This window comes from Acanthaster planci, linkage group LG05 (genome assembly GCF_054643075.1).
Source record: "Acanthaster planci isolate LZ-2023a linkage group LG05, COTS_SCS, whole genome shotgun sequence".
NCBI classification, from domain to species: domain Eukaryota; kingdom Metazoa; phylum Echinodermata; class Asteroidea; order Valvatida; family Acanthasteridae; genus Acanthaster; species Acanthaster planci.
The window spans coordinates 16,129,077-16,152,932 of NC_141781.1; the positions used below are offsets into that span (position 1 = coordinate 16,129,077).

At 42.4% G+C, this 23,856-nt stretch overlaps 1 protein-coding gene and 1 long non-coding RNA gene across 14 annotated transcripts in view; one reads left to right on the forward strand and one right to left on the reverse strand.

The window, feature by feature from the left end:
* The window catches only part of LOC110990503 (uncharacterized), a 234,114-nt gene that overhangs the window by 106,951 nt on the left and 103,307 nt on the right, over positions 1 to 23,856 (forward strand). For 8 of the 13 annotated variants that reach the window (XM_087136873.1, XM_087136866.1, XM_087136875.1 and 5 more), the window contains one exon: positions 7,511 to 7,569. In XM_087136873.1, the coding sequence (XP_086992999.1) occupies positions 7,511 to 7,569 (59 nt within the window). Of the gene's footprint in view, positions 1 to 7,510; positions 7,574 to 11,218; positions 11,436 to 13,144; positions 14,295 to 23,856 lie in introns of those variants that run through there. The other 5 variants (XR_015425229.1, XM_087136877.1, XM_087136874.1 and 2 more) reach the window with 5 other exon arrangements.
* LOC147799111 (uncharacterized) overlaps positions 1 to 23,856 on the reverse strand; it is a 63,868-nt gene that overhangs the window by 20,105 nt on the left and 19,907 nt on the right. The gene's annotated exons all lie outside the window — the stretch shown is intronic.

Here is a 23,856-nt window from a genome sequence, read left to right on the forward strand (position 1 = left end):
AGCAAATTTGACCAACAATCTATCATCATGGCTACTTCTACATTTGTCAGTGTATTAAATGTACAGGAGTGGTGGTTAGGCAAATCCTTGTGGGGAGCCAGTATTGGTCACTATTACACTGGATACATGGCCATTTACACTAATGCATTGAGGGTTAATGCAAAGAAAATCAACGATCCATGCAGTTAGTTAGTCACCAAGATGAAAATCTACAATGAGTTTTTTCATTAAAATACAAGGTTGCGTGAGGTTGAAAGCAGACGAAAAGCCCACAAATAAAATCCTGGCATGAGCATATGTTGGTTTTCAAGATGGTTGTACAATTTGTTTAAAATGAAAAGCTTGGCATCATCGACACCTCTACCAGCCCTGTAAGCAAATTGAAGTGGGTCCAACTTTGACCCAGTAACAGACAATATAAGGGATTTTATAATTTTCTCTAGAGTTTTCATTGCCAATGAAGTGAGTGTCACTGGTCTAAAGTCATTATGTTCCACTGGCTTGGCTTTCTTCGGTAAGGGGATGATTGCCGGTATTTTCCATATGGTGGGGACAGCAGCAGTGTCTACAGATATCTGGAAGAAGTGTCTGAAGACATCACTATTTAAGCTGGTCAGCACAATAGAGATCTCCATTGGGCTCCAGGCTTTTGTTGACATTGGTTGCTTTCAGATGTCTCGTCCATTGTCTATCGTTGGTCCAATGCTTTATAGATTTCACTACACGCTGACAACACTGAAGCACAGGCTTGTAGATTGGAGCCGGAAGGACACTTTTGTGATCCACTGTTTTGAGGGCTGGTGGGGGACAGCTTTTTATGCAGATAGAATACATCCATAACACAAATCAAGGCTTTTATTCAGTCCTGTAGGGCATGTGACATATTGCTGGTAGTTTTACGGCGTTTTATCCAACCTACAGCTGTTAAAATCTCCCGAAATAAACTTTGGTGCATCCAGTGATTTTAAATTGAGCTCTTGGATGTGATTCGCAATAAGTTCTGTGGCACAAGTTGTGTCTGCATGTTGGTGTATATAGATGACAATATAGAAAAGTTGCATAAATTCCCTTCAAATTTAAAATGGACACAGTGAAACAGGGAGCATGTCCAGGGTGCACACTTTTTCACCCACAAAAACAGTATTGCACCACTTCTTATTTATGTAGAGACACACTCCCACGCACTGTCTTTTGCCTGTAATTGTTTTATCTCTATCAAGATGAATGGGGGATCCAAAGCCATCAATATGCAAATCATTGCTCTGGATTTCATTATCTAACCATGTTTCGGTGAATGTCAGAACGCAGGAGTCTCTGTATTCATGCATGTACTTCATGCATGCCTGAAGTTCATCCACTTCAGCATGAAGTGAACAAACATTGGCCATGAGAACAGTGGGGAGGGGCATTCTACCAATCTGTTTCAGTTTCTTCAGTTTCCTCCTTTCACCCCCTCTCTTCCCTCTCTTTCTCCTTTTGTTGCAGTGATTCTTCTGGTTGGCAGTTTTCTGGTTGGCAGTTGGCAGCATTTCCGTAGGAAAGTCAATGTTCTGTAAATCCAATGGGCCAACAGAACCCTGAAGGCTAAGCATGTACTTACGTGTGTAAGAATGGTAACCGCCATGTTGTTCAGACCCATGCACAGATCCAGATAACATTGTGAAATGCATGAAAATAGTTAAATACCTAGATTTGGCCATTTCTCTTCCAACTGTGGAATGTTGTGAAACAGGTGCTGCTTTATTTGTGATATAGTAGTTCCACAAGTTCCTGTTTCCTTCTGTCGCCTCCTGTGCGCCTCGAACCTGTTGTTCTCAATGAAGTTACGAGCTGTTCCAACCACTGTAGGGAAACTTTCATACACCAATGGCTGTCCCGGACAGCGATCTCATTTAGTTGACATTTAGCTTTAGTTTCACATTTTTGGGACTTTCTAGGAGCCACTCGATGCAACCCTCATTGTTGATAGAAGGGAAAACCATGCTTGCAGTGCGAAACAGAATGCACAAATGATGCCCTCTGCATTCAAGAGCGCATCTGCTGATGCCGAAACCCCAAATAAACCTTTCAGCCAGTGCAATTTAGGCGTGCACCAATAAAACATTGACTGGCAAAGAAAAGGGTGATATAGGAACCTCAACAGCTGGAAGAAAGGTCAGGGGTCTGAAACGACGAGTGGTTGCAAAGCACTCTCCAGCTTGCAGTCTGCTCAAAGAGTTCAAAGTGAAGTTGCTCTTCAGCATCTTCAAATCACAAACCACAAAGCAAAGTGTAGTGTGCCCCAAATTGAAAGGAAAATTCCAGCATCACCTAAAAAATCATTGTTACCAGGCTGAGTTGCTTAACCTTAGGTCATTTCCTTGAAGGAATTTCTCCTGCACTCATTAATTTTGTGAACGATTTCAATCATGCATTAATTGCAGAGCTTTAAATACCACTGATCACTTTTGAAATCATGAGTTACTTTTACACAGAAGTACTACATGTGCAATTTATTTATTTCCTGTTCGTATTGTTTAAATTTTGCAGTAGGTTTGAAATGTCCAATTGACTCTGACAGTGACAACGTGCCACCACTAGCCCTTGCTAAACGTGCCTGTGGGAAATCAAGTTTGAGCCACTGGGACGAAGAGACAAGACCCCAGCAAGCTGCCAATCCTCATTCTACCAGGCCGACTCAAGCCCATCTTGTCTGGATGAAAAGACAGCATCCGAATGCACTGTTCACCCGCTATCATCCCCAGCCAAATCCAGCCCAACTTGCCGGGAAAAGGAGACCACGCCCCAGCATGCTGCTCACTGTCATCACCCCGAGTCGACTTGAGCCCATCTTGCCTGGACAAAATACAGCACCCGAATGTGCTGTACACCCGCTATCACCCCTAGCCGAATCCAGCCCAACTCCCTGGGAAGAAGAGACAGCACTAGTGCAGGTTGTACATTATGCCCCATCAACCCAGGCCGACTCCAGCCTAACTCACTGGGACAAAGAAGTCACACGCCATAGCTCCTGGCAATATTCCAGCAGATTGAGGCAGATGTTGACGTGATTGAAGGCGAACTTGCATTGATTAAAGAACATTTGGGACTAAAAATAAGGCAAGAGATCCAAAACTCATAAGTATATAAGATGAGAGGGTACTTATCACTAGATAGTCCTACGTGACATGAGCAGACAAGTTTATTTAGATATTTTTGATAAGGCTTCTTGGCCCGAAGGACCTTGTTCTCAAACTAATTTTTACAGCGTGTTAACTGAAGAAGAATCAGCAAGGAGTAACTTCTTTGGAGGCAAAGTTATTTCTAAGGGAGAGAATGTGGTTGTGAAACAAGCACTGAAGCACAACCCGGTTTTTCAGGCAGATTGTGTTCAGGTTGGGAAAGAGTATCCCAGTACTCATGGAGACGACACATTTAAGAAGTCTCTTCGGGAAGCAGTGAATGAGAAATGTAGAAAACTTGCAACAAAACTAGGGATTTAAATGGTAAATCAGATAATCTACTGGCAAAATTGCTTGCATTGATTGACAAGATGCAGGAGTTAATAAGGGGCACTTAACCATTAATAATTTTCAGTTGTAACATGTGTACTTATCAACTTAATGGTTACAACCTACTTTTCATACATGATAGTGTATCATTTTGTTGACAGCGTCTTTCAGCAAGAAACATCCTACTTCATTTTTAGTTTATTTTTTTACGACAGTGATATAAAAGAAGTGAGATGAACTTTCTTTGTCAAGTAATTCACACATCTTAAAAAGCTTATTGGTGACACATAGGACCTTGGCTGACAGAAGGGCGAAGGTTGCATGGATTGTGGTTTTTAATTTTCCTATTGTTGCTAAACTTTGTCAGCTCTCCATTGCAGGCCACTCACTAATCTTTGCAGCAAGTCATGGCAGACCTTATGGCTTAGGAGGGAATCACTGTCATTTACATAGCAATAGCTGGTATATAATAGATAGTTTATAATGAGCTTCAGCCTGGAATTTTGCACTGTGCAGTGCCACATCCACTGGGGAGATTAGAGGGGAAAAAGAAGTGGACCACTCTGCACCCATAAAGCATAATATTGATGTCTTACCTTATGAGTGTTAATATCTCATGGACCCTTCATTTTGGACTCTCAATTTTCATTTCCTTCTGATGGATGCATGCAGCCTGACTTTATTGCCCATGCATGTGGTAAAATGGCCAAAGTCCTCCAATACAGGGACATCAACGGCCACTCCAGACAGGACAAGGCTCATTTTCAATACTCCAGAAATGCGTCAACATCATTTGCATGTGCTGGAGTTGTGGACTTTCGCTATGTGCAAGTTACATCTAACTTGGCTAGTCTTCCGGCAATAACTCTTTGCTCGATAAAGATGACTTCAAATCTTCATCTAGGCTACGTAGATATTTCTCTTCACGGTCTCCAATCTATTTCATCTCTTATTGAAGTACCTTCCTTTTTATACTTCAAAGAAATCTTTCCCTGTTGTCCGGCCCCCACTGCAGTCATACTTGGGGTCCCTGGACGAAGAAAAAAAAAAGGTCACCTCTTTTTCTAAATAAACCTTGGGGTTCTCTTGTCTGTGTAGATCTCCGCATAGAACTTTTGTTCAGGAATGGGTGTGGTAAATTTCCATGTGATGGTGTTGATTTAATTCTAGCCGTACCTATACAGGAGAAACCTTTCCCAAACAAAGGATTTGGGTGACAACATCTGGAACAATTCTTGTCCTTCCCTCGCCGACTCCACACACCGGTGAAATACTGCCTTGTCCTCTCCTCAATCCTCTCAGGCAGCGCTAGGAGATACAGACCACAAGGGAACATTGACCTTGCCTACATTCTCTTGGGTCTGACGCTAATGGCTACATCACTTCTCAGATGGCCTCAATGCCTGAATTTTTAGGTACTATCTACAGTAGTAAGGTCCGAGCAGACATCCGCCCAGTCAGATGAATACCTGTGTCTGCTCATTTGGCTACCCTCTCAGATTCATGTCTGTCCCTTCAATCGGCCCAACTCATTGAACTCCAATCTTTGTTGATAATTATTACGTGTACATGGGTTCCGTTTACAGTAGCTCAACCCCTGTCAGATTCAACCTAGGCATCATTGGTGGATCTAAATTGTTTTACTTCTCATTCCAGTCAACCCATGGGAATTCAAGTTCTTCTACTTCATTGGTGTTAGAGGAACTCTTGAGTTTTAACCCTGTCACTCTGTCCTGAGGGTCCTCACTCTGTTAATCTTTTACCCCCTACCCCCAACAGCCAGCCATTCCTGCAATTGAACACCTTGGCAACTGGCTCTTGGTAGGCAGGGGTACAGATGAGGCTGGAGCTTACCTTAGTGTCACATATGAGTTCACTGGCCATGCTGGATTCTTAAGCAATCTTGAGATTTCTGTCCTTGTACATTCTCCGATCTAACTAAGTTTGGCTCTTGTCCTTCCTCCGGGCCTTTATCACAGGAGTGCTTTGGTTGCCACATCGTCACTTCAACAGATAAATTGCCACAAAGGTAAGCCCTCACTATGCCTTGGCCTCCTGACAAGACAGATGTTTCTATGAGTCTGGACTTCAGGATTAACCTTAGGTAACTCATATCGGCATCCCCATAATGTCGTCCCTTCCTTGGCATGGAGTATCTAGTTGCTGTTCTGTGCCAGACTCCCTCACCTACAAGTCTTGGTCACAGACAACTCCTTTTTCAACAGAATAGGGTCCTTTGTCTACGTGCCCCCTTCTGTTATCCCTTCTCCGGCAATTCTGTCAGAATTGGCTGGGAAAGACATCTTCTATTCATCAGGTCTAAACCCTGAGGCCTTGTTTACCTGGATTCCTAGTGTATGTCTACACTAGGAGTAAACAGTTCTCCATTTTTGCATGGTGTGATGAACAGTGTGGGGCTCCAATTGAAACTCCAACAGTTGCAGCAACCAACTCTTTCTTCCTCCTTCGTGACTCAGAACTCCAGTCAATAATCACAATCACATGTAGCTACCGTCTGCTGTCACAGCTACCTAATGTGTTTTCCCCATAAACTTCCTGTCCTTGATAGACAGCACTATCCTTGGTACCCTCTCCCTGATGTGTTCATTCAGTGTTTCCCTCCTAAAAGTTCATACCCGGTTGGGACTCATTACGTGTCCTTGAGCTCTTCCATGGTCCTCCCCTGAGTCCTCTGTAGAAGCTTCACCGCCACACATTTTCGTAAGGCCAACTCTACAATCATTTACCTTATGCTACCTCAATATGGCATGGCAATGAGTTCTTTTGTGGCGTGTCTATAATATATAGTGTCTATATAATAGCCTCTTCACTGAGACCATGAGGACCCGTACTCTATGAGCTATCTCTAACTCTACGCCATATTTATGGGTATCCTCCTGTCATGGTCTCACACACTTTCAGTGTATCCTCACCTACCCTCCTCCGGGGTACGGTGCTACTCTGCATATATAGTGACTGTTTGGGTAGGTTGAGTGCAATGGACTGCTCCCCCAAAGCTGTCTGGGAAGAGTCTGCTAATGAATACCTACCCAAACAGTCATAGCTCTCCCGTCCTCCCCACTCTGGCTCAGACCTCATACTCTGAAAAAGAAGGATGAACATGGGGGCATGGGCCTTGAGAGCGCACTGTGGTTGATGAAATTTCAAGCGAATAGAATCAGAGGCAAAGGAAATTTGCATATATAGTGACTGTTTGGGTAGGTATTCGTTAGCAGACTCTTCTACACTGCTGTGGGGGAGGAATCCAACCGCCAAGAATGCAAACTCAACCAATGACATGACAAATTTCAGCATTCTGAACGCGGAGTGAATGGACTATTCATGTTTGCAGATTAACATACACCATTCTTGCAACGTACGGTTGTCATTGTTGAGTGCTCTTTTGTTAAAAACAGTTCGCGGATTCCAGCGGACTTAATCTCCCAGAAAGAATGGTCAGGCCTTAGTGGTAAGCCCCTTTAGACACCACAGCTCATGTAGGTCTGCTGATGTCCTGTTTTCTGCAAATCCTGTCAGAGTTCTTAGTCTATTCATTTGACAGGTAATTATCGTCTCAAATCTCTTATGATTTGGGGAATTTATTTGCTCTCATTACTTTATTACTGATGTACCATTTGGTCAATTTGTAAAGCACTTTGAGATGTGTGACTATGCCTTAAAACTGCATTATTAGTAGTATTAATTAAGACGTATGATATGACCTGTTTTCTGTAGCATTTACCAGTACATGTTTTTCAGATTCACATCGAGAGTGAAATGGTGAGTTTGAACTGTTGGTCTTCAGCAAAAACAAAGCAGCAAGCTGTGGTCCTGTTTTAGGATGCTCAGACTTACGATGATTTTTTTAATGACACGTTTTACAATGCAACTTTGACTTTGAAGGAACATGGCATTGTTAATTTAACATTTCTGGCTGCGTGTTGTGTTGTATGACAGAGCTATTCCATAATGCTTTGTTCCACCAAAGAAAGATCTATTGTTGTTTTCTAAATAAATAGAATGTCCAAGAACTGTTCAGTGAAGTTGCATCACCACATGAATGCAGTCGAGGAGGCATGTAAGTAAGCATTCCCTATCTTTATCAAAGTTATGAATATTACTTGGAAAAATGATGTTCTTGTAGGAACTGTTGAAGTGATGCAAATGGAAAATGCTGTGTCTTCCTTTGGAAAGTTTTACCAGCAATGGTACTAGATTACTTGGAGGAACTACATTATCATTATCATCATAACTTATCCTTGGTAACTTTCAAATATGGGTGACGAATGATTTTGGAAAAACACATTTCAACAACCTTTTCTCACCTTAAAATGCTTATCTTTATATGTCTTCCTACTTACATTTGCAATTTTTGAAAAGAAAGCTCCATGATTTTCAATGAATTGCTTCACCTTTCGCTGTTGTAGTACGTGCGCAAAGCTCAATGCAGTAAACAAGGCTTCGCTGATTTCCGCCACGCCTATGCAAAAGAAGGCATGGTGGAAATGTGCCAATCAGTCAGTCCTGGTTGATTACAACCTTTTCTCACTTGACCCTTGTGATTGGTCGTTGTTGTCCGAAAAAAAACATTTGGTGGGGTGATTAAAATATGTGTACAATGTGACGTCAGAATTTGTTTCCTTGTAACTCAGTCAATACTTTACTTGGTGATGTAGTCTGTTTCAGAGATCTGACACACTGTGAGTCTTAATTTGTTTTTAGTTTGTTTTTATTTTATACAACAACTAACTGTGTGACACGCCAAACATTCCTTTATATAGGAACCCTGCTAAAGTGAATAATAGCCCTCTGAATTAATAAATGTATACACATACCATCATGATCTTATATGTAAAGGGATGTAACAAAAAGCTTTTTGTTACTTTGATTTTGTAAAAAACAACACAGGCTGGGGAAGTACTGTGAATAAAATAGCACAAAAAAATTACTTTATGTTGACTGTGGTTCAGCTAGTGTCATGACTTTGTTTTCTTGCAAGAAAAACCTTGTACAAAGTCCGACGAATTTTGGATAATAGACCAGAATGAACAAGAACGAAATATTTTAATATATAGAAAAACATGAAGAGTTTTCATGCTTGGGGAAAACCAAATCAGATCCTGCTAAAACTCAAGCTTCCAATGGTTGTAACTTGTTCATGCAAGTAGAAGCAGCTTTTTTTTTTTTTCTTTTTTTTGGAGAAAAGGGCCTTAATTTTATTCGCCTTGATCCGCCAGCTTCTTTTAGATGACCATCAGTAAGCTTCATTGTGTATTTAATAAAATAAGCGTTGGAGTCAGCGTAAACAATGGATGACAAATATCCCCCCAACTGGGACCCCACTTTTTTGCTTGCAACTGGGATCCCACCTTAACTGGGATCTCACCTCAACTGGGATTCCACTACAATCCCACCTGGAAATGGGACCCCACTTCCATCCTGTTTTTCAGACGTATCCCATTGGGATCACACTGGGATCCCACTTTCATCCCAATCACTTTTTTTCTTCGGTTGCGGTTCCCGTACCAATAGAGAAATTCTTTGTGGTGGCTCTCATGCCGCCTGAATGTAAGCGCATGTGATCCAGAGTGGAAGGACGTTTAAGACATTGGTGAACAATAACAATATGGTTCAACTAACAGCTACCCAAAGATGATATGAGGGGAATATTTTCCTCAACAAATCATGCATCTATCTTACAGGTTTTCATTTAAGACAGCACTTATTTATTTTGTTTTTTTTTACTAGGGTAGCCCCATCAGTTATCAATAAACTGTTCTTCCTTGGGGCCCTTGGGTTTAATAAAAATATATGAAACTGCAGTATTTAGTAAGTAGAGTTGCAAACATAATAATGGTTAAAATTCATACACTGCTATAAAAAAAACAAGGAATTAAAGCACCTGAAACCCACCAACAGTTTACAAGTAGTATGTATATTTAAAAAGTTACAAAAAGGGAATTAACAAATTTGAGTCTCTAGTAAACAATATTAGGTTTATCCATTACTGAACCACTGATTTCTAACTGCAATCCAGATGATGTAGAATATTTGAATTTACAATCCACACCACCCCTCAGAACTTACTCTTATCCATCTATTTATTCCCCCAATAACGAGTTTTAAAAGCTTTAAGATTGATTGCTAGTGTTACAGTAGGTGCTAAATTGTTCCAAACCTTTCATTACTTGAGAAGAAAGGGCTTCACCCAAAATCTCCCACAAGGGACTTTCCATTGAGGCTAGAATGGAAATTATCAGAGTCATGGATTCTTGTCTGAAGGAAGCTGATATTAGTTAAGTTGTTTTCAGTATGTTTTCAACAACCCTCAAAACAGAGCTGATGATCTGAAAACTGTCTCAAGACTTTTAAGACTGCCAAGTGTGAATCGTCCAAGTTCTGACTTCCCCAAAAGGGAATGTGCACGGATAGTTGTAAAGATGTGGAGGAGACTGTGTTCCAAGAATCTATCGGTAAATGACCCTCTTCTAAAGGAGAAAGCAGAACAGTTTGCCAAGACTGTGGGTCATGAGATCTTTGCTGCGATTTCTGGCTGGCTGTCAAGGATTGTAACAGCTTGAAGTTCAAAGCAGGTTTATGGCAAGAGTGTGTTGGTGTGTTAGCCAAATGGGATCCTCAAGGATCATGCCACTGCACTTTCAGTTTGTTGTTTCTGGTATGTCTGTCCTTCCTCTTGCCTCTTCATCTCTGCCACAGCTACCCTTCTGTGAACCACTTTTCGTCACGCTCCTCTCTTGGCAGCAAGTTCATCCACTCCATGTTCTCCTATTAAGCAGTGATGCAGGTCGTCCCACACCTTTTCTTGCAAATGGAGTAGTGGCCTCCTCTCAATATCGGACTCAAGTGCTGACTTCACAGTTTTTGCCTGGAAAAAAGGGGTAGTATTGACTGTGAGGCCTCATTTTATCAGGCCCTCCATGAACTGTGGTGAGCAGGGTACCTGATAATACAGCTAACCGGTCACTGCAGTAGGACACAAAGTTTCCCTATACCCCATTTGGAATACTACAGCCATCACACTGCAACCTTCGGTGTAAATGCCTTGGTAATAAAGCTATAATAGCTACAATTCACAACTACCACTCGGCCATCTCTGCTATACACAGCAGCTTCACCAACAGCTTCACTTTTTCAGATGACAAAACTCTAAAACACCACCTCTTTTGGATGTTTATTGAGCACCCCTCTACCCCACACCTCATCCTATCCTAGGATCTAACTTGTGTCATCTAGCTTCTCACTGGCCCTCCTTTGAACCACTCAGTAACACATCCTTGCATCCATGAAGCTGGCCTTCCAGCTACATGTAGCTGTAGCTGCATCTCGCAGAGGTTGTGAACTTTGGGCACTATCTATTCCTGATGGCCACATTCGCTTGGAACCTTAGAGCCCACCTCATTCCAGCCATGGTTTCCACCCGAAGAATCAGACTGCATCATTCCAACCACCAGGAATTTTCATTCCCAGCATCACTTCGCACTCAGGTACGAGTGATGATAATCTCTGGTGCCCAGTTCGCACTCTCAAATGGTACTTGGCATGAACCAACAGAATTACAGAGAATACATCGTTACTATTTATGATAACAGTCAAACCCCATCGTTAAGGATCTAAAGACACAATTGCCCAATGGAATGTTTCAGCCATTAAATTTGCCAAGTGGAATTGGTTGACCTCACTCGGTGATGAACTCTCTCATATTCTAGCTCATGACATCAGAGCAGTATCTATCTCCCGGGCCTACCTTCGGGGTGCTCCATTTTCAGACATATGCAAAGCAGCTTGCTTTAAATCACCCACTACCTTTAACTCATTGCATGACGTCTGGCAAGCGGACTGTGTTCATGGCAAGACAATACTCAAATCAGAAGAGGTTCCTCATCAGGACAGACTGCTACCAAGTCATTTTGACAGCATCTCATGGTGAGTTCCCATGAATTACTGTAACCTTAAGGATCACTTGTCTGTTCGTCCTTTCTTGCACTTAGAGTTACCTGGTGCATCCACCTCAACCTGCCTCCTAGGATAAGTGCTACTCTGCATTTAGGACTGTTTTGGTAGGTTGAATGCAGTGGACTCCTTCCCCACAGTAATGTGGGACAAGTCTGCAAGAGATTACCTACCCAAACAGTTCACACCTGCCCACCCTCCCCACTCTGACTCAGACTCTCAAGCACTTTTGAAAAAGAAAGACAAACATGACAGTTGTGCAACAATGCCTTTTGCTAGAAGGGGGTGCACTGCAGTTGATCATGTTTTTACAAAGGGCAAAAGGCACTAAGGGAAACTGGCATGTATAAGACTGTTTGGGTACATTGTCACAGATGATGTTGATTTTATTTCTTTCAGATGTCATTCTGTCTTTGTGTGTATACCGGTAGTTTCTCTTTTTATGCCTTCCTATGACATGCACACAAGAAACAATAACTGCGTGTGCACTTATCTTGCGCTAAAGAAATCGGCCAACCATGTTAATAAATATTCATTTTTAAATTCAAATGAGACCACAGAAACATTTGTCCTGTATCTGTAGAAGCACCTCTTCATTGGTTGAACAGAGCCAGGTTGGTCGGAAATGTTCAGTCGATCGCCATTTTGTTTCTTTTGACACGTCGACACTCACTGCAATGCATGCACTCCATGTACCAGTTTACACTTGCATTACCTTGTACATGCTGTTTGAGCCATTCCTACTTTCAGTGTCTGTGCATGCATTCTTTAGCATTTCTTCATTAGTCCAGGCTATCCAGTCAGGTCCAAGGTCGTTTCATTTCATTTGGATGGTACAAGAACTTGAAGAGAGCGAGATAATGTCTGACTCATATTTATCACAGTGTTTATTGCAAACAAGGCAAAATCGTGCCATGCTTGGGTGTTCTCACTATAAAAAATATTTGCCCAAGTTTTACATTCTTCCATTTTCCACTTGAAATCAAGTAAGCAATTGCAATTTCAGGCATGAATTAGTTTGTCAGGAAGGTCAGGTCATCACAGGTGAGCATCCATTCTGTTAGACTTGCAAGACATGTATTTAATGATTGACTGATAGATTATGGACCTAATTTTCAGCCGTTTCGTTACTTTTAAATTGTGTTTGCTTATTTTGGGTATACAGGTAAGGTTGGTACATGATAACTGAACGATTGTTTAGGCCTACTTTTTGGTAGGCTGTGGCTAATAAGGTCCTATTTTTGTTCAGTGTGATGAGTCATTCTGTGTGCTATCAGTAATGTCTGTGACTGTATATTGGCCAGGTCCCTAATTTTGCTACCTTTTTGGTTTTTGCTTGTCAAGTCTCACTGGTTTTCACAGTATGTGGCAAAATAAAATAAATGGTGACTATACTGTCATGGACATCAGAGGTGTACATCGGAACATGGAGACTTCAAGAAGTCTATTTATTTGAGGATAAAATGTGTACAACAAACTGGACTTTTCTTCAAGTGGGCTTGCATTGAAAAGCCTACATACTATAACTACATGTAATTGTCCCCCATATGTTTGGTTCAATTGTTTAAGCTTTATTGATAGACTTTGCAATACTTTGTCACTCTATTTACTGTATGTGTAGGATTTATATTTACAACTGTTTTTGATGTGGTCTTTTTGTGACCTTTTATTTCCCGTTGCAGCTTGTCCCAGAAGTAAATGATAGAATTCTTTTCAACAACATCCTAGTATGCCTCTTCTGCTGAATCCAATAATGGAGGAATAAAAAAATGAAGGAGAAATGAAGTGGACTGATGGGAAATACAGGCACGTTGGACTTGGCTGATGCCCACACTTCCCAGCATCTTCATGAAGCTAGATATTTCTTAGTGGTCGATTAGGCTTTTGCTGGCATGAGTATCGACGGGAGGCTGATGGATGCCAAGGACCTTTGAGCCGAGGTCATCGAGGGAAGCAGCCAGGTTACTCCAAATTTCTGAAGGGAAAACAAGCAACAGCCAACAGTACAATTCACGACAGATGCACAAAAAGCGTCTATTTACATTTAATAAAACAAGTTTGGCTAATTGTCAAAATAAATAGGAATGGTTTGTAGCAACTCTCCAAATACTGACTGATTCAGTGTCAAACCACGAAAAACCCCCTGTGGGGGAAACGTGGGTGTATCTGGGGTGCACTCCCCCGGTACTGAATCGGTTTGGGAACTTAATTTTGGGGATATGGGGTGGGGGATTCGTGTAACAGCGAGGTTGACTGCTTGACTAAGAATGAGCTGGAAGCCCACGCTTCGCTAAATATACATAGGATGATTACGTAATAAAGAATGTGGGTTATTCTGGAGTGTGCAGTAGGCTCGCACCTGTCATGCGAAAACAAAAAGAAATTCCACGCTTTGATGCGAAACATGTTCAAAGTATTTTTAATCAGCAATTGTTTCCAAGCTTCCTGCAATAATGCAAGATCCTAAGCATCCCCTTTACGCTTCAGTGGTTGTCAACAGATCCTGAAGAATCCGCACCCCAGGCACCAATACAAACGTTTTATAATGTCTTTTTTGCTTAATGCTTGCCACATGTTTATTTAAACGATAAACCCCGCACGTTCCTGATTAGTGATGTCCACCCCGATGCATGAAAACAGTTGTTATCTGTTTAATCTTTGCTTTTATGAATGTCGGTTTATATTCGTTGTATTAAATAAATGGAAATTCATTTTTTAATGCTATTTACTATATGTATAACTTTTATGTATAATGCACACAGGAAACAAATTTTCATGGTTTTCTAATGTGACGATGTAATAAATGTAATGAAATGAAGTTGGACAACAGAACATGACAGCTAGTTCTACCAGAAAAGTTTGTTGATGATTTTCAGTTGTTAACCACTTGCTGCCGGGTGCTTTTTTTAACCGTTACATGCGCTGCCGGGCGGTTTTTTCATATTTTCGTTTTTCAAAAATTCATAGCTTTTTTTCTGAATGCCTGAAGCCCATAAAATGAGTGTCCCATGGCGAGTCTAGCCCTCACAAGCAACTTCCATTGACCCTTCGGTTTTGCGACCACGCTGCCCGCTCTGTATAGAGCCCCCATTGTGTGTGTTACATAAGGGCTCGTTTGTTCCGGGCCTTGGCCCAGTGCGTTGCTATGCTGCCGTGTTGCTATGCGGAGCGATTGACGGTCAAGACCTCAGCGTGTAATATGCGGTGAGTGAATGGGAAGCTGTGCACGTGCACTGGGCTTTGTCAACTGTTTAATGAGTGCCGGCAATGACGGACAAATGAATTCATGCTGTAAAAAAAGGAGTCTAAAAGTGTGGCTTTTTCGTGGCGCTGCTAACTTTCGCTATTTTTTGAAGCTATTGGGTTTTTTCTGTTATATATTTTCCCATCTACCAAACTTATATCTCCCCCAAACCACTCTCATATTTTTTCTCCCAACTTGTTCATTTTCCCTCCCATAGTGTTAGATATTTCCCTTCCCAAACTTTATTTCCCAACAATTTCAAGTAAAATCTTAGAAACCAATAAAATCAAGTACACATAGAAATACACACACAGACAAATATTTGGAGAGAACTTCTTTTTCTCTTATTTTCTTCTTGTCATTTCTCTTGTGTTTTCTTTTCATTTCTCATTGAAATAGTTGAACTCATAAAAGTAGTAAAATAAATTTCCACTCTTTCAATCAAATAAAAAGCAAACACCGGTGCAAGGAATAAAAAGGATGAAAACACAACATCCTCAAAGCAGTACTTTCCAGAAACTTTGTCTTTTTCGTCATTTTTTCAAAGGCTGAAAACATGACCACCTAGTAAAACCATTACAAGGAAATGTGCCACTTTTTCAAGAGATGAAAACACAACATCCTCAAAGCAGTACTTTCCAGAAACTTTGTCTTTATCTTCATTTTTTTCAAAGGTTGAAACTATAACAACTCCTAAAACCACCAGTAAATGACATATTGTTTTACACCAGATAAGTGGGGCATCAAGTCAAAACACACATGAAAAACAAAAAATATAATGTCAATGAAAATGTCCATGAAAATAAATGTTCGAAGTGTCAATTAGTGGACAGTATGGTACTCCTTGAAGCAGGGGGCGACGTAGAGGGGCTGGTGGCACGTGTCGCACTCAAAGTGTGTCTTCTTTCGCAGACCACGGGAAGCGCAGAGGACACACCGCTGGTACCGGAAGTCGCCATAGCTGGTCCTCTCAAAGTCCACGGGGAAGTGTCGGCCGACAAAGCGGGAGTTGGTGACTGGTGGAGTATCATGCTGAGGGTGGTACTTGGGCAAGGGCTCGTGGAACAACAGCTCACGGACAAGACTCAAGCGGTAGTTGAGGAAGGAGAGGTGGTGACCAACGGTCAGGTACACGGCGTAGCTGTTCACCAGCGTCAAGTCGAGCAGGTAGAAGAAGAGCTTCTTGTACCACTTGAGGGACTTACGAGTTGCTCGATGATTTGCCGCTAATTGGTCGCTCTTGTCAATGCCCCCCATCAGGGCGTTGTACTCAATGACACAGGTCGGTTTCTGCTTTTCCTGCCCTGTCCTGTCTTGCTTGCCGGTGCCACGGATGTCTGCCGTATGCATGGTGGAGAGTATACAGATGTTGCGCTTGTCTTGCCACACCATGGCCAGGAGAGAACCGCTGACACCCAGGTCGGCTGACCGGAACGCTGTTTCGCCCCGCTTCAGCTTGACGGACTGCAGGTCTTTCGGCATCCCTTTTCTGTTTGCCATGACGGTGCCGACGACGTTGAACTTCTGGTTGTGAAGTCGTCGAAACAAATCGGGACTGCTGAAGGCCCGGTCGAGGGCAAGGTTGTAGCTCTTACCACTTAGGTTGTTCACCAGGTCCATCACCACTTGTGTAGTTGCTGGGAGGTCTCCTTTACTTTGGCTGGTGTAGATTTTGAAGTTGTAGCAGTACCTGGCGGTACTCCCCGTGCTCTGGCACAACTTGTACATCTTGATACCGAAGCGGGCCCTCTTTCTGGGGTTGTAGGTAGCGAAGCGAAGACGCCTGTAAAACTTCAGCAGGGAGTCGTTGACGGAAATGTCCCGTTGAGGAACGTAGACAGTGGCAAACTTCTGAGCAAGATGGTCGACGACTGGGCGCAATTTGAAGAGACGGTCGGTGCAGTCATCTGGCATGGCAGTGTTATCGTTGAAGTGCAGGGACTGCAGGATGGCAAGGAGGCGATCTCAGGGCATGACGGACAGGAATAGGCTCATCTTCAGTAGTGGGTTTGTGGACCAGAAGCTATGAAGGGTGGGGTGCTTTGCGATTCCCGTCATTATGCAAAGGCCCAGAAAGGCCTTCAGTTCTCTAGTGTTCAGATAAGTCCATGATTGCATGTGCGCCGATGTCGTAGCGGGCCTCTGCACGGCATACCGGTTGGTCTCTTGCACTATCTTGTTGTAGAGAATGTCATCAAAAAACAGTTCAAAGGCTTCACTGCAGGTCGACCTGCGATGCAGGCAGGGATCAACGGCACCACCATTACCGGTGAAGCCGTACTTCAGCGGTGTACTGTCTTCATTGATAATCCCCTGCGAGCGCCCGGCAGTGCAAACAAATGCGCTCTGCACAAACAATACACGGATTACCTCCGCTAATTGCAGTGCTCTGCGCTGAAAGAATACAGGGATTGATTGGTAGTGCCCGGCAGCTCTCAGCTCCTGGCTTTTAGAAGTTCGGTCACCCCGGCTATAAAATAAAGTCACAATTCACTGGCCCCAGCAACCCATTATTGCCTTGGACCAATTTATTTACAGCCAATGATGGCCAAAACTTTTTAACTGACAGCCCCAAACTTTTTAAGAAACGCCCAGCAACTTTTTTTTTTTATAGTAAAGTTCCGATTTCAGAGTCCCCGGCCACGAATATAAGGCCTATGGCTCCGGTACCGGAGCCCCCGGCTGGAAGTGGTTAAAAACTTCTCTTTACCATTTAAAGACCTTATCTTGGATTTGTCAATTGACTAAAATTATTTGATAGTGAACAGCTGTTCTGAAGCTAGGCACGCATAGCTGTGTGTTAAGGAAGCACGGCGCATAGGCTCCGCCTTGTGCATTGTGCGATAGGGCAGCGGAAGTCACTGCTTGGTCACGTGAGCGCGTGCGCGGGCGTGGTCAGAGCAGCGCGAAAGCTATAAAAGGCGCGCGCAAGCAAGGCTTAGTCATCCTGATCAAGGGCTGATCCTGAGGTAAGGGTCGCGAATCCTGTGCAAGGGTTAAAGTCACCTAGCTTAGTGTGACTGTGCCTAAGTACAAGTGGTGCGTGTGCTGTTGAGGGGCTCGGTAGGTTGAGGGGCTGATTGGTGGTGCGGTATAGTTCCTGATAGGAGCTTGCGGTCGATGCAAGGGCGGATTGCTATCTCGTGACTTGAGTTGCGTGTAGTGCAGCCCTGACAATAAGCCCTGTAGACTTGCTAAAGTCCCTGAGTCGGCACTGGATGCCCACAATTAATTGTGGTGTTCGCTGCTCTGGGCGAAGTCCGGTCAGGTACATGTATAATCACACAGTCTCCCCGTCAATAGCACCCTCTACTGGTGTATTGGTTGAGTGTGTTGATGAATAAACCAGCCGCTTGTTAATTGTTGTATATAAGTCAGGAGTCCAGGCGAAGTTTATTTCAAGTCAGATCTGTCCGGGTCACGTCATTAAGTTTCGACCAATCAGATTAGCCATCATCTCGACGAAGACCAACTTTCTTGGGGGACCGTATACTTTGGTCCCAACGGACTCATCCTTAGCCGCTCAGGGACTCTCCGGCGTGCCGTCCGACGCACCGCGCCTCGAGGAGGAGGGTGCCCCTGCCTTCGTCAGAGGGGCGCGGCGCCACACAAGGAAAGGAAGTGTTCTTGATGAAAATGTACCTGATGTGATGATGACATCAGATGAGGAGTCGAATTACATTTTATTTAAAGTACGTTATTTCCTGAAGTACATGAAAGTGATGAAACCTTACATCCAAATGGTCATAATGACAGATTTACTCCATTAGGTTTGTGCAGTGGATTGGTTGTTCAACTTAAGAAAGGGATGCGAAAAAGCCCTATGTTCTGTTGGCAAACAGACAGATGACCTCCCGTCTTCTTCTACCTCTGCTCAAAAGCCTTTAGTATTGTACACATTTTTTGTCGCTGTGACTTTAGTGCTCTTGCAACTTTGGATCTTCATCAAAGTTATACCAATGAAGAACCCTTATGCATAGATGGTCCTAGAAACATGACCTCATGATGACCTTATCAAGTGATTTATTATTGATTTTTACATATATAGTTTAGCCCAATTGACTTTGTACACGTTTTCAAGGCACAATTTGGGTTACTTTGCGATCCTCAATTGTCATCAAAGTTACAGCCGGCGAAGAACATGATGCAAAATAATTGCCTAGTTCATGACATCATGAACTAGGCATGATGTCATCACCTTATTTTATATTGATTTTTTAATGTTTAATATTTCCCCACAGGTTTTGTACATGTTTAATATTCAGCAGCCAGAATTTGATACTCTTATAGGTCTGACTGGTTATATATTACGTGCTTGTTTTTAGACCATGTGCTAGAGAAGGTCCAAGAAGAAAATCGTGATGTGATGATGTGATGTGATGATGAAATCATCAGCAGACAAGTCACTTGACATCAAAGGTGCACTGTTCAAAGTACTGTATCTCGTGAAGTACATGTGCAATTGGGTTCAAGCATTGCAGATATTTTAAAAAGGAAGTGCTTTACAGGCTATTGACCTTATGTAATGATGACATTATCAAAAGACACGTCACATGACATTAAAGGTACACACTTTAAAGCCCTATATCTCCTGAAAATGACTTGATGTGATGATGCCATAGTTGTTCAAAGGTACAAAAGAATGCAAAAAAGCCCTCTGTTCTGTTGGAAAACAGGCAGATAAGCTCCTTTAAGCTGTTTCGGCAGCTCACCAAAACAGCTATTGTAATCGTTCTGTTTTTCTTTTTAGCTGTTTCGGCAAGCCATCCGAAACAGTTATTGCTTTTCTGATTATTTTTTAGCTGTTTTGGCAAGAGCCTGAACAGCTTTTGTTTTCTTAAAAATTTTTGGCTTTTTTGTAATTTTGCAAAAAAGGCTTTGTTTTTGTTCTGTTTTGGGGGTTTTTTTTGGCTTTTTCGCATTTTGCGAACAAGGCTTTGTTTTTGTTCCTTTTTTTTGGCTTTTCGCAATTTCGCGAAAAAGGCATTTTTTTTGTTCTGTTTTTTTTTTCTTGCCCGTTTGTTTTGTACATGTTTTTCTACCGGTGACTTTATTGCTTTTGCAACTTTGGATTATCACCAGGCTTATACCAATGACGAACCCTTATGCATAGATGGTCCTAGAAACATGACGTCATTATGACGTCATCAAGTGATTTATTATTGATTTTTACTTATTAATTTCAGCCCATAGACTTTGTACATGTATTTGAGGCACTTAATACCTTAGTACCTTAGTAATCATTGATCATCGTCAAACTTGCAGCAAGTACTAACTGTAAAACAAAGATAATTCTGAATTATTTACGTCATGATGACATCATCACGTGATTTATTATTAAATGTTGAATATATGAAATCAATCCTGGCTTTCCGCAACATTCTGTTTGCAGCAAGTGCCAGGATAAAATGTGGTCTTCAATTCATCTTCTGTGGGTCAAATCACGTGACCCTTCCTTCTGGGCGAAACCGGAAGTGGTCTTATTGTTTAAAAGTGGTAATAGGTATCAAGTTGTTTTCAATGGTGTTAGTCTACAAGGGTATTGTATTTTTCAAATTATCTACTGATGACGTCACCCAATTGTCGAGAGCCCTGTATCGACAATTTATAAATTCTGAAAAATGAATTTTGAATGGATATCTGTGGCAAAGTTTGTCCGAATCGCCTGAAAATTGATGTAGATGACCATCTTTATCCAGTCAACACGTGTGTGAAGTTATTGGCTGATGACGTCATCAGACCGGAAGTTACAATAAAAACTTCTTTTAGTCTTCAAAATTCTATAAAAAATCAACCGCGAGCGATATAAGCGTGAATTGTGCAAGGGATGACAGCTAAAACATTGGAGTCAGCTGCATGATGTGCATAACTGGTGTACTTTTTCGCATACGTGAAGCGCCACCGACAAAAACCCTCTAAAATATAAATTGCCAACTCGAAAATGCCATTAGCATGCTGTGTATATGCTACTGTGTATGTGCGGACGCCCAATATCTGCCTGCAACATAGACGCCGCACAGTGCATAGGGCATTATATTCGGGACTTGGCAAAGTGCCGACCACGTGCTGCCGAGAGCAGATGGCAGTGTATGGAACGCAAAAAGGGACAAATGTTTTAAGATATCTAATCTGTGCCTTTTCCTTGATAAGTATAATGTTTTGCATTGTATATTGTATTGTACATGTCTTATTGGGTTGAAACCTTGCAGGCAGTTAGGAAGGGAAGGTTTACAAATGGAAATTGACCTCAGGTGATGACAATACCATCAGCAGACGAGTCACGTGACATTTAGTGGTGCACTTTTTAAGACCCCATATCTCCTGAAATACATGTCTAATCGGGTTCAAATCTTGCAGATATCTTGAAAAGGGAGTGCTTTAGTAGTATATTGACCTTATGTGATAATGACGTCATCAGCAGACAAGTCATGCGACATTAAGGGCGTACTCTTTAAAGCCCTATATCTCCTGAAGTAGATGTCCGATCGGGTTCAAATCTTGCAGATATCTTGAAAAGGGAATGCTTTAGAGGTGTACTGACCTTATGTGATAATGACGTCATCAGGAGACAAGTCACTTGGCATTAAGAGTATAACTTTTAAGGCCCTAGATCCCCTACAGTAGATGTCAGATCGGGTTCAAATCTTGCAAATATCTTGAAAAGGGATTGCTTTAGAGAAATATTGACCTCATGTGATGATGACATCATCAGGAGACAAGTCACTTGGCATTAAGAGTATAACCTTTAAGGCCCTATATCCCCTACAGTAGATGTCAGATCGGGTTCAAATCTTGCAAATATCTTGAAAAAGGATTGTTTTAGTGAAATATTGACCTCATGTGATGATGACATCACCAGGAGACAAGTCACGTGACGTGCACTCTTTAAAGCCCTGTATCTCCTGAAGTACATGTTCTATCAGGTTGAAACTTTACAGATAACTTGAAAGAGAGGTGTTACATACGAAAAATGACTTTATGTTATGATACCTTTAATAGTTGTTCAAATGTACAAAAGAATGCGAAAAAGGACTTGATCGTATGACTGGTCACGTGACATTAAAAGTACATTCGTGACAAGCCTATATCTTGTGAACTACGTGTCTGATCGGGCTGAAATTTGGTAGATGGATTTAGCAAGTGTTATGTAAAGGGTGCAAACTTTAATTCTTTATATCTCCTAATGTCCAAAAGCGTGAAATTCAAATGTGGTAGTATCTCAAATGAAGGAATGCCCTTTTCTTAAGAAAAAAAGAAAATGCAGACAAGCCCTTTGCTCTGTCCTCAAAACAGACAAAACCTCTAGTTTTTTCTTCTTACCTTTAATCAACATTCACTGGCAAAGTGATAATTTTGGCTAAACTTCTCCTGCTGTAACTGTAACAGTTCTTATGCAGAAGGCGTCCAACACTGCTTTAACCCCTTCACGACGGGATTATGAGGTTCTGTCACAATGCATGTATTTTGACAAAACCCTTTATACTTGGTGGTACACAGATCTGTTGCTTTGCAAGGTTTGAAGAACCTTACTGTACTAGATATAAGCACATAGTCCTATGTGCACTGCCCTAGATAGCTGACACACTTCCTGGCAGATGTTATACATTTTGCACTCAGTCCAACCCTTTATGGACAAGGTGGGATCACAAGTAGGTATGCAGCTTTTCAGGTTTTGCCCTTACCCAACGTATATTAATAAGCACTGTATGCTCAGTGCTTTTCCGAGAGCTTACGAAAAAACCTCACAAGCTTACTCGGGTGGGACTCGAACCCACGACCTCCTGCTTACTCGTGCAGATGTCTTAACCACTCGACCACCGAGCTTGCCGGGGTCGGCTGGCCGGTCTGAATCAAATGAAGCAGCGGGTACCGCGAAATATTTTTCAAGATGTATTTTTCGGAGAAGAATGCTGTAAAACTTGTACTGCCTTGTGTGGTTATATTCATGGTTCCAGAAAGCTGCCACAGATCCCCACAAATCTGCACCAGTTTGCATTCAATTGCTCCCTCCCCCCTAGTTTTGCAGTTATGACAGTTTGAAAATTGAACATTTCACAAAAGGTGGATTCTGAAGAGGATTCTAGTACTAATTATTCATAAGGTGGGCCAATCAGAGTTACTGTGCACTAACTGGTAGCCAATCACAGTTCATTATTTTAGCCAATCAGGCAAGGGGTCAGATTACTTCTGTCAGGCAATGCTAGTTTAGGAGGGAAATTCTCATGTGAGGATCATTCTGTCACAGCTTGGACACTCTCCGTATGGAATAATTCTGGGAGCAGGATCAATTGGAATATTTTTTCTGTGGAATATTTTGAGGACTGGCAGCTTGGTCATTCTGGTCCAAGCTGGGATCATCCTTTCTGTGGAGCACATTTGCTGTGGATGGCAATGCATTGCAGGCTGCTGGATTACTGCAAGCACAGACTGTCTGGAGGACTAAAGTGTGGGGCCTCTCCTTCTTGGGATATCCTTGCTGTCCAAGACTCAAGATACTGGACAAGTGTTAGGCCTACTTTGGAAAAAATGGTTGTGTACTGTCCATCTGAACATTACTAGGAGTTACCTCGTGGATCTTTGAGGCCAGACTGTGGTTTGCAAGCTGAAGTTTGCTGAAACTGCATGTATGATTACACTGCATGACATGATTTAAGCTCAGTGGGTATTTGAAATCTAGCTGGAGGAAGGGAGTCCTGTTTGCTGTTGTTTGGTCGGCATTAACTGAGCTATAGCACGATGCCTCAGCAGCGGAAAGCCAGCGAAAAGGCTGGAACTAGGCAGTAGCTGCTGAAGCTGACATGTCTCTGGCTACTTCTGCGATGCCCACATGACCACTGGCACCATCTTCAGTGCCAGTGCCTTGTCAGCTACCCAGCGCGGAACCCAGGGAGGTGGGGGCTCTTCTTACGAGCCCTACCGTGACCACTGTTTGGCAAGCATTGCACCCCAGTGAGGCTGTAATATTTGTGGACAGGCAGGGGCTGCACCCGATGGTAGTAAGACCTTCCACCATCCTGCAGTATCTCGTGCAAAAATGGGGCTTGCAGTGGCACTAAAGCCACAGTTGGGAAAGGTGTGGCATCAGAGCAACCCCTTGGCTTTCGTTCCTCCAACACCAATTAGGATGGATGTTTTGTGTGACATTTTAAA